The sequence below is a fragment of the Metopolophium dirhodum genome, chromosome 8 (genome assembly GCF_019925205.1).
Source record: "Metopolophium dirhodum isolate CAU chromosome 8, ASM1992520v1, whole genome shotgun sequence".
NCBI classification, from domain to species: Eukaryota; Metazoa; Arthropoda; class Insecta; order Hemiptera; family Aphididae; genus Metopolophium; species Metopolophium dirhodum.
In genome coordinates, this window is record NC_083567.1 from 36,570,199 (window position 1) to 36,582,375 (window position 12,177).

At 26.5% G+C, this 12,177-nt stretch overlaps 1 protein-coding gene across 2 annotated transcripts in view; it reads left to right on the forward strand.

The window, feature by feature from the left end:
* The window catches only part of LOC132950563 (uncharacterized), a 56,997-nt gene extending 50,516 nt beyond the window's left edge, over nt 1-6,481 (forward strand). For both annotated transcript variants that reach the window (XM_061022077.1, XM_061022076.1), the window contains exon 3: nt 5,998-6,481. In XM_061022077.1, coding sequence (XP_060878060.1) covers nt 5,998-6,162 — 165 coding nt within the window. In that variant the 3' untranslated portion in view covers nt 6,163-6,481. The remainder of the gene's footprint in view (nt 1-5,997) is intronic.
* The last annotated feature ends 5,696 nt before the right edge of the window (nt 6,482-12,177 follow it).

Consider the following 12,177-nt stretch of genomic DNA (forward strand, 5'->3'; position numbering starts at 1 on the left):
TTAAACAAAAACGCCGAACCGGCGGTTTTAAACCATATAACAACCCTGGTTATCGCGTATATAGCTGTGTTTTTCTGAGCAAAGCCGTTTGAATAGCGAGTTGATACAGCTCAAGATTTTCGTCAGATAACAGCTGAACAGTCTCGCAGCGCTGGCATTGCAGTATTTTACGTAATATTCTATATACGCGAGTTTTCTCTTTTTCGTTTACATTTTACATTACTATACGCAGGTACGCATCATGGATATGTCAGGATATACATAATATATTTTGGTATAAACGCTTAATCGCAATTTCATTAGTGTGATTTATTTACTCGTTTAACGGCTGTTATATTGTGTAAAAGTGCGTATATTTAGATATACCTATATTATATTCACTGCCCGAACGGCTGCGCAAAAATGACATGATTTAATGACATAACACAGTGGATGAACATTTTCTTATTAAAACACTGCTACCTAACCTAACCTTTATATCTGTGCTACTTGTCAGTGTTTTCACGATCCACATTTTTCTCTCCAATCTTAGTTGTAGGTACTGTAATCCATTCAAACGGAATGAAACGCGAATAATAAAAATATATTATGAAATGAGTGTATTTTTGTTGCTATTTTTTACAGCGATTTGAAAAATAATAATTATAAATAATTTATATTTAAAAAAAAAAAACACTGAATAAAATATTTAACATGAAATAATAACTACTACGAATTAAACAAAAGCCAAGAAAATCAACTACTACCTATAAATTGTATCATCTAATGGTATCGTTGTTATATTCAAATTATTATTATTTTTATTAAACCCATTGTATAATATGAATTTTTATTTTTAATCGGTTGGTATCAAAATGTAGATTAGCCGAACGTAAAATATAACCAAACCAGTGCGTCATAAAATCTTAAAATATACTCTGCGTGTTTAAATAACTTATAATATACCAGTGAAACATTTCATACCTTAATTATCTTAAGTGCTCGAATCAGGAATAATATAATAGACGGAAAAATAGCTTCTCATTATTGTGAGTGTAATTTGTAATCGGTTTACACTGAACATACCCGTGAAAACAATTAGACTTCTGTATCGTATTCGAAGCTAGTGCTGATATTAAACTTCAAATTGGTAGGTATTCTTCGTTTCACGTTTTAACTAAACAAGTTGTTTTCTTCTATTTTAATTATAATTATTTTTATCAGCTATGATAAAACGTATAACTATTATTATACCTCATAGCCGTATTATATTTACTACTTAACAATACACATATGATACCTATAACTTTTAGATTCTGAGTGGAACGATGAATGTATTGATTTTACAATGATGTGTGTTATTTTTTTTTATTTTTGTGTCTGTGTACACGATAATTAGTCGAAATAATGATTGGATTTTCAACTTCAGTATCTTTTTCGATGGGATAGTAAATATCGTTGATGCATTGGCGAGGTCAAAATTTAAAATTTCCAATAGTTATCAAAAGCTCCGGGAAAAACAACATAAAAATTAAGGAAAAGCGGGAATTTTTACGCAAAATCGGGTTTCCACAAAATCGGTTTTGGTTTTTGGTGGAACTCTAAAACAAATGAACGTATGCACATGAAATTTTCATTGGTCATTTATATTAGCATTTTCTACACACGATAACATTTTTAAAATATTTTGATTAGTTTTTAACTAATAAGGAACATTTTCAGTTTCCAATTTTATTAGTATTTCTTTTCTAAGGATGTCAATAAAACTGTATTTGTTGGGTAAAAAGTTTGAAAATTTAATAGAAGGCTCCTAGGTTATTGTTTCAAAGGCAGATGAAAAAAATTAAAAATGCATAGTCACAATTTTTTTTTATAAGCATTTAAAGTTCAAATATTGACAAAATACGTACAAATTACGAAAATTTGCAAATTATTTTGAGTTAGAAATTTATAAAAAATTTTCTTTTTAAATCTAAGATTTGAAAATGTAATAAAAGATTCCTCATAAGTTCGTCTATCTTTATCAAAAACAAAAATGTCTACAAGAAAGTCAAATTAAATTTTTACGAGCGTTTGAAATTCATATTTTTACAACATTTGATATTCACTCGATGTCTCATGTAACAATTTTCTTATTTTGTTGTAAATAAAAAACGAATGACTGTAGATACTTGAAAATTTCACTGAATGTTCATATTAGCATTTACTATATACGATAAAATTTATAAAATAATTTGACTCTTTTTGAGCTTTTTACGGACATAGTCAGTTTTCAATTTTTTTTGTTTTTTTTTTCTATAAATATCAATAAAATTTTATTTGTTGGATAAAAAAGCGTGAACATTTTATGCAAGGCTCCTGATATATTGTTACAATAGCAGTTGAAAAATATTAAAAATACATTGGCACAATTTTTTTTTATAAGCATTTAAAGTTCAAATTTTGACAAAATTTATCAAATTTATAATTTAATAATTATTTTGTAGTTAAAAATTTATAAAATGTTCAACTTTTGTAGCTAAGAATTGAAAATTTAAAACAAGGTTCCACGTAAATAAGTAAATATATAAATTACTTTATTCACAATAATATCATCAAATATACTTAGTAATATCATAGGCTGACTGACCGTTTTCGCTCAGAATCGTTTTTCTTATACAATGATATTATATTATTGAATTCAAATTTAACACCATATATTACAGTGACCCACTTGTATCCTACTGTACAGCAGAGTGACATCCACTTACCCACCTTTTTTTTAAGCTTAAGGCATTTTTTAATATACTTTTTATTTATTTTGTTTAGGTATTATGTTATTGAAAAATTGTAAGACACCAACAAAACTATTTTGAGAACCATTGTTTTTATTTTATTTCTGGATTTTTACTTTTAGGAATATAACGGTTCGTGTTCTACAGTAAGTAAATCATATGCTTCAACATTTCACCTGAATGTTTTCGGGACAGAATTTACAATTATCCGAAGTGATACAGACGTACGGTTGACGGTGACAAGGGGACGTGGACCGTTGGTCTGACGCAGTGTGTGGCTGTCACTGTCACTCTGTGACTTTATTGTTTTATAGTGTAACAATTTATAACTAACCTATATTTTCGTTACAAGTATTATATTTTTAAATTCCGATCAAATCTTGAGAATTAGCCTACAAATTACTGATTTTCATCTGCAATAAAAATGAAATATATGATAAAATATTTGTGGTAATATTACCTCCAAATTCCAGAGTATTTGGAATATTACGAACCATGATTTTTAATTCTGGAATTGTACGTTCCGTATTACGGATTCTTATAGCCCTCCCGGCTCCCTGTATAATACAATAATAATATAATATACCTAACGTATATATTAGTAATACTACAGCGAGAATCGTTTTTCAATTGTGGTCATGGGCGTGATTTTGGAAGCAATTCAAGTTTAATGCATTGGTATCCACGAATCATACCCATACCATATTATAATAAACTGATAAATCGATATGATAATATTATGTTATTAGATAGTATCAATTATATTTGAAGTGCAAAAAATCTAGGAAAAGCTTTTTATTGATTTATTATTAGGTACTTACTTGTTTACTTAGGTTTATTTTTGCCTAAACATAAGTATTTTTAACTAATATTGCAAGTAAATTTAATCTTTTAAAAATTGATTTGGGTATATTATATGATAATTATTATTAAGTATTATAAGCTGTACATTATTCCAAATAAAGAGTACCTACCTATTAAAAAATTCGAAATCTTGTTTATAAAGTTGGTAGGTATAACAGAATAATATGATTACAGACTAGGACCAATAGACACTATACACGAACATTTTAGGGCACTTTCCATGCCCCAAAAAGGTTTACCAAATAGAAAACCTACTTAATTTATTAATCCAACAATAGCTCTATCGGTCCCCGTAGAATTAAACATAATATATGTATATATGTATATTATATAACCACGAACAGATAACAGTGATAAATTAAAAAGAAAAAAAAATAATATATTATATGTTATTATTTAATTAATTTATGTATACTCAATATCAATAAGGTTACAATCAAACAATAATTAAAATAACATTTAATTCAAAATTAATATAATTTGGAATAATAAATCATGCCTCATTGGTAATATGGCAATTCAAATAAATCATAAAACCAATAATTTAAAACTTTTCATGGATACACCGATTAAAAACTTTTCAAATTTAATTTAACCAATTTATGTATTTATTTGCAGTTTTTATGATTATAACTTATATACATTATACATTATACAATATATATTTATAAACAGAATATGATTTATTTGTGTTTTGAGTTTATAAGTGAAGATTTCAGTACCCACCTAAATTATCTTCATACTAAAATAGGTTGCTCACGTTAAATCTTAAGTTATTTATCTAATAAAATCATTAAATATATACTTACTACTTATGAATAATGTATCAATGATGTGATGACGTATCGAATATTTCGCGGAATTTAATGTTTCGTTAAATGTTTACTACTATTGCAATTGTTTACTAAAATATTACACGGATCGATGACTATGAATAGGTAACATTGCATATTTTTTTATTTTTTTTATTAAAGAAATAACCCTCGGCAACTTGGCCATTGGGATAAGATACATTTTTTCTTTTTACAAATAGGTGTTACAGTAAATATAAAGGTTTAATAACAACAAATGTCTAGACTATACATTGCATATTATTCTTATTATAAAATATCATAATACACTATTAACATAAAGACGGCTTAAGTCCTAAAGACTTAAGTATAACTTATAAATCTTGGTATTATTATTTTCATTGGTTTTAAAGTAAAAACCAATATCATAAATCAGTAACGATAAATCGACACACTATTATCATCGACCTTAAATTACGTTTTTAATTCAATTTTATTGTAACAATAATGAACAAAAAAATTGTATCAACGACGAAATTTCAACAATCAAAATTATAAATTTCTGAACTGTGATGTATTATCTTTTTCTGTTCCGGGTGTAACAAACGTGCATATAGTTACGTAAACGACATGCGTTGTGTGCACTGCCATGGTGGACAATGCAAAATAAAGTGGCTTATCCGTTGTCGTTATGATGTAGGAAGTAGTGCGTAAAAAATCGTATCATCCGCAAATAGTTAACCTTATTACATTTTATGTCCAAATCTCAGTAAGGATTCGATTCGAATACTAACGATACAATATTTAAGTACCTATCTGTTTCTAAAGAGAAATCGTAACATCGAAATTTACATATATGTATAAAATCATTATTATGATAAGTGTTTTATTTTTCATTCAACGATAAAAATAGAAAACGTTGGTGTATAATACCTATTTACTCAGTTGAGGCATTTGACATCAATTTGTATTTAAATACTTGATGCCTTGATGGTACAAGACTTCTTGTCTGTGAAAACTTGAATTATTTGTTTAGTTTATTTTATGTTGATTCTAAAAACGTTCTTAATAAATAAAAAATATATGTATCAAGCATTTCACATAGAGATAGAAGAAATGTACGTTAAGAAATTTAATAAGTAAATCGACAATAATTAATGGGTAAATACGTACTTATATGTACAAGGAAACAGTTACATTTACTAACCCGTCTATTCAATTTTCGTGTTACTTATATAGTTATAATAATATACAGCTTTTATCTAAAATGTAATAGTTTTAGTATAAACGTGTCAACATTATTTCATACAATACATACAACATTGTATTATAAGCAAACAGCGTGTTATCAGAAAAATATATATATCATAACTAAAATCCGAATAAATTCAAAGTTATTCGTATTTAATGTTTGACTAAGAATTTATTAAAAAACTCATCTTTAAGCTTATACACTTTACATTTGATATACTCGTGTACCTGATTAAATTAGCTATACAGTATATAATAGTAACTATTATATACCTACTGGCTACTACCTATTATTATTTGTATGGTTATTAAAACGAAAAATGTGTATATTTTTTCAGTTATTGGATTCAGGCGCGCAACCAAACTTGGAGATGGAAAGACCATACGTGGACGTGAACGGTGATTTTAGTAGACTAAGACCTAGAGAATACAACATACCTGAAAAGTCAATAATGGAACTATTCAACCCGACAGTGCCACACCATCAGAGGCCTAGGTCTTAAAGATGCGAAACTAATTTTTAATTTAAAAATATACATATAATATACAATATACATATACAAACTGTCTTAAGTCCGTTTGTTTTTTTCCATTTAAGTTATTTTATCGCTTTTTCAAGCCAAATAAATATTATTATATCTATACCTTTAATATTTTTCGTCACAAAATAAAATGTAGTCTGTAGATATTACTGCGTGAACAATCTATTTTCCTCTTAAAAATGTATTAACTAAAACTGTAAGTTTGAATGATATATCTTATGTTTGAAATTTGAATTGTTCCACATGTTAATGGAAAATAAATAAACGTTCGCTAAAATAATGAAGTTTCATAATTTATAAGAGTTCATTTATAAATGGAAAATATCATAGCAATGTTTTTAGGAACACAACGATGTTTATAATTAATTATTGAAAAATAAGACGACAAAAAGTACGAGTACTATTCACGAAGAACTTTTTGAAAGTTCAATATAAAGTATTACAGTGTATAAAGTTTCGAGGAATTTTATAATTTTCTTCCACAAATGGTTTTTCAATAAGGTATTTCCACATAGGTACATTTCACTGAATAAAATTAATAGAAAGCGAGAAATAAATAGATAAAAATGTTAAAAAAATATAATTTTAGTATCCGTTCTAAAGAATGGCAGTCAGAAATTTTTTTTTATAGTCTGACTTTCACGAGAATAATGTAACAATAGTTTTAAACAATAGCATTACGATTTACATTTGGATTATTATATTATATATACATCCGAAATATTTAACAATAATTATATGTAAATAAGATTTTATGTTTGAGCAAAATTGTAGAGCTATGATATTGTGTTTAAATCATTGAACAATAATAACAATATTATGTTTTAATATTATTTTGATCAGATGGGTATTATAAAATAAATTAAGAAAACTCAGTTCTACGAACTCTAACAGTGGAATTGAAGATATTTTAAAAGTATAATAAAATTCACACAAATAGTGATCGATAATAATGGTGACCATAAATGTTTTTAACCGATATTTTCCATTCCCTTTTAAATAATACAAGTTAATCAATATTCAACTACATTTGAAAATTAGTGGAAAACGTTCAATTTTGATTGACCAAAGTCCAAAAGAGAAATCATCAATTATTTATTATTTATTAATTAAATAATTTACAATCCCGTAAGTGTACAATACTTAGTAAAATGTGAAACTGAAACATTTACACATAATACTATAATAATAGTATGGAGTGAATAAGAATATACAATTTAAATTAATTTATTAATGCTATATCATAATTTATGAATCATAACTCATAAGTTTAGGATAGTTTAATATTTAATTTTGACTTTTTTTCTATGAAAAAATCTAAAATTTTTAATGAGTAACTTATAGTTAAGTTATTCAGTTATTCTGAGATTTTACTTAGAACGAAGTTGTTTGCTCGTGACTCACTGTAGAACAATGATGATAATAGATTATAACTTGAGGAACATTAAATTGTATAATTTTTAATAAATGTGAACTGTCAAGGCAAATATTTTTGAATGGTCAAAGATATGTCAGTTTATACATAAAAAATACATCCATACAATTTCATCTGGATTTTAATGATATCACAATGCAATAACGTTGCACCTCAGAAATTGGATTTAATCTGTTAGACCGAATTGTTTAGGGTTCCAAACAACTAACCCGAATTTAAGACCACATTTAACTAATGCATGGGCCATGGATCAAAGTTGTAAGGTACCTTATGCAATTTATTGAATCTTTCTTAAATACTTTTAATAAATACAACATTAATTGCTTATACATTTGCAGGTGGTATTTATTTAGTTATTATTTCAAATATAACGACAATGATATTGTACAATAAATAGTATGAACGTATAGTAAAAACGGTCAACAATATATTGTGTAGATATAAAAAAAAAAATTACTAGGTACTACACTTTTCTGGTTTTATTCAAATAAAAGCTAATTACAACGTATACATATTAGTATATTACATACTTTTCATTTTTAATTAAATTATATCATGACGTGATAAATACAAATTTGATTTCATTTATTTTATCCCAACCGCTTGCGATTCAAAATTTAATCGTAAATTCAAACACTTATCTAAATCCATATATCCGAGTTTATTAAAAACTGAGTGGCTGTAAATCCTGTGATAAATAATTCATTGTTAATATTTTTAAATTAGTACAATACGTGATTAAATATTAAATAATGAGTAGGTACCTATAAGTTAAGTCACAGTTATGACTCCTGAACTCATGAGAGACACAAACTGGGGGCTAATTAAAGTGTTTTGATTGAGAATTATGTAAAGAACGTAATACGTGTGAAGTGTAGCTAGTGATAAGCTTAAGAGCTGAAGTATAGTTAAATATCATATCATACGTCCCAAAAGTGTGAGCAATAGGCGATGGACAAGTTAAACCGATACAAATTCCAGGGATTATGACTTGGTGAGTTTCTTGAAGTGAGATACGTATTCAGGTCACGATAAAGAACTGATAAGAAGAGACTAGATGGAATAGGGGATAGGTCGTAATAATATTACTATTTATAGTGGAGATGGCAATATACAGGATCGGCATTCGCTACCCGATACGTCTGGAATCTGGATAGTCATAATTACTTATAATAATAAAATTGCTGACATTATTTTAAATTTATGTTATTTTAGCTTACAATGACGTGTATTTAGTTTCAAAAATATAAATTATTCTACTTAGTACAAAGGGTTATATAAAAAAATATTTATTAAATATATTAGCAAATAGTAAAATGTAAAAACAAAAGTTAACTTCTAGTAAATGTTGCAAAACAATTGTTTTTTAAGTAGGTATTATGCAGGGTGATTCATCAAGCATGCCCATCCTCATTTTTATATTTTTATAGATTAATATATTCATCACTAAAATTGTCAAATCACCGTAGCCGCTATATCTTACAAACCCATTACCATTGACCCATTATCCTTAGAACACAAAATTAAATTCCTCATAAACTGCTCGTCCAAATTTTTATTTTGATACGTCAACATTTTCAAAAAAAAATTATTCATTAAATAATTTACAGTTTAAAAAGGAGTGTTTCATTTAAAAAAACAGAAGTTTGTATCTTCATAAGCCACTTTTTAAGTAATACAATCAATCTCAAGAGTTTTAAAATATGATCATTAAGTATATTTAAAAAATTCAAAAATCAGATTTTGAGTAACTAATCAAAGAAAAAAGGGAGTGAGCATGCCAAGCGATCATCCTATTTATCACATACGATGCATATATTTTTAAAGACGTATGGTTAATTGTTATGTTTTTTTTAAAAATGAAAAAAAAAATCATACATCATTTATTGTAATATTATTCCATACAATATTATGTTCCGTCGTGGTTGTCTCTCCTAAGATAGACTAAATTAAGAATTCTTTTTCAACAAAATGTTAACTTATTTTATAGGAAGCTTAGCTACGTTTGAAATCGTTTAATGAATTATGTTTGCGTTTAGATTATTCTTCAGTATTCAAAAATATTATTTTAGTCTTATTTCATACATTTTAAAACTAACCTAGTTACCTAGTACCTACATATTATACGATCGACGAGTGACGACATAAAAGAATAAACGATTGAAAAACATAACATTGTTTAAAATAAATAACGTAACAATTTAATATAATTTTAATTGAGTTAAAATTATAGATTTTGTTAAAAAATAACATTTATGAGATCTGGTACTTGTAATTAAAATTAAAATTGTATTATTCGAAAATCGAAATATTATACAACCTGTTGCGTTATAAACTAATTTAAATTAATTGCATGACTTTGTTGTTCATGTCTATGTCCAATTTAAATTGAAGATTATTTTCAGAAATATTGCAATGAGTGTTAGAAATATATGTAATATATGTAATACCATGCAGGTATAATTATTACAGAAAATATGTAATTAAGTTTCAAACATTAAATTTCCATAAAGTGTCAAAATAACTTTGTACAGTATATTAAAAAACAGGACCTACATTGCATATGTTTATCTCATACTAATATTTATTATTTTTCCACACATAAATATATAAAACGGATCGTATATAAAATATGAACAATATATTGGTTTGGTAGGTATGTGTATACCTACTTTATACTTATAGATTTCAAAATACGCTATTGTGCTAATGTCGACGCGGTTTCAGCAGCTATTATAGCTACAAGTTACAACCCTAAAACATTGTAATAAAATATGAACTAGCAAATTTAAATTTGTTTGAAATATTTTTGAAATATCTATATGTGATGTAATGTATTAATTACATTATTGTTTAATTTTGAAATGACGTTATATAGGTATAACCGAATAATATTTACATGGCGGAATTTAAGTACAAATAGTGGAATTGAGCAACATGTGTGAAATTTCACAATGTCATGTCGACAGTTAATTTAATTGTTCGATAAAAACACCTATAAACGTAATGAAGAAAAATCCGGGTCATGGCTGTCCAAGCTACAACTGTCCGAGTTTTAAATAGTAAAAAATAATTAGAAATTGAAAATGAAATGAACACATGCGAGAGAAGAGCAAACTTACTATCTTAACACCATAGAAAAAAAAAAATAAAAAAAATTGGATACTGAAAATGTCCGTTAACAGTTCAAAACAAATCAAAATATTTGGAAAATTTTATAGTGTATAGAAAATGCTAATATAAACAACCAGTGAAAATTTGTTATAGAGTTACATCAAAAACCAAAATCAATTTTGTCAAAAATTCCCGTTTTTCCTTAATATTTATTTTGTTTGGTCTGGCGCTTTTGAAAACTATTGGGAATCTTTTACTTTTGACCCCCCAAAGTACCAACTAGATTCACTTTCCTATCAAAAAAGATACTGTTGAAGAAAATCTAAGCATTTTTACTGTCCTAAAAGGTGATGACAGCCACAAATAAAAAAAACACACACATCATTGTAAAATTAATATATAATCATAATATTTATGATTCATACATTTTCTTCCAGGTGGAAAATATCGAATATTATTTTTTGATTTATGATTACAATAGTTGTTATAATATCAATTATTTAAATTATATTTTACACTAGGAATTATATTGCCAAAAAATACCAATAACCATGTAAATATTGTAAGTGATTTAAAAAATATAAAATTCGGAAAATAATTCCACATATTATTGTCAATAAACGTATATACATATTGTGTTGTAGTCGTCACATTATAAATCAATTAATACGATTTTATTGTGTTATTAATTGTACCTACGCGTTTTATCGTTATGATTGTGTTATATGATTACCGTCAACATGTTACGTATTTTTTCTACTGACACAGTAAAATAAATAAATAATTTTTATTAAACTAAATCCAAAAATCAATATCTAAATCTAACCTAAATCTCCTCAAAAATATTGAGCATTTTTTCAAACGTAAAAAATCCTTAAACAGCCGTAAAAGCAACCAAAGTTTCCTATAAGGCTAATATTTTACACAGGAAAACAAAGCAGCCCACTTTGTGTATTACGTTGATATAGATTGAATGATACCAAATCAAAATGAAATATAATTTAAGCTTAAAAATAATTTCATTGATTATAATCTATACGATTTAGAAATACAGGAATAGGTAGGTATGTATAATAATTCTAAGTAGGTACTCGTTATTCGGGACAAAAAACGTATTTATCGCCGTTTGAATTGTAAATCGATATTGGAGCTATTCATTTGAATTCTATCTAATTAATTTCACATTATTGTAAAATGCTAATATACCTAGTAGGTACCTACTAACTACTTACATACCATAACATGGGTACCTGCCTGCGAAACGACGGTTGCCAATCACGCATAAATATTTTTGTCTAAATTGGCCCAGGAATGTCGATTCACCACTAAAATATCGTCCGACCAAATTAAATGTGAATTTAATTGTCCGTATGCTGTTTACCATTAAACCATTTATATATGTATAAATATACCTGATAGCAAATTAA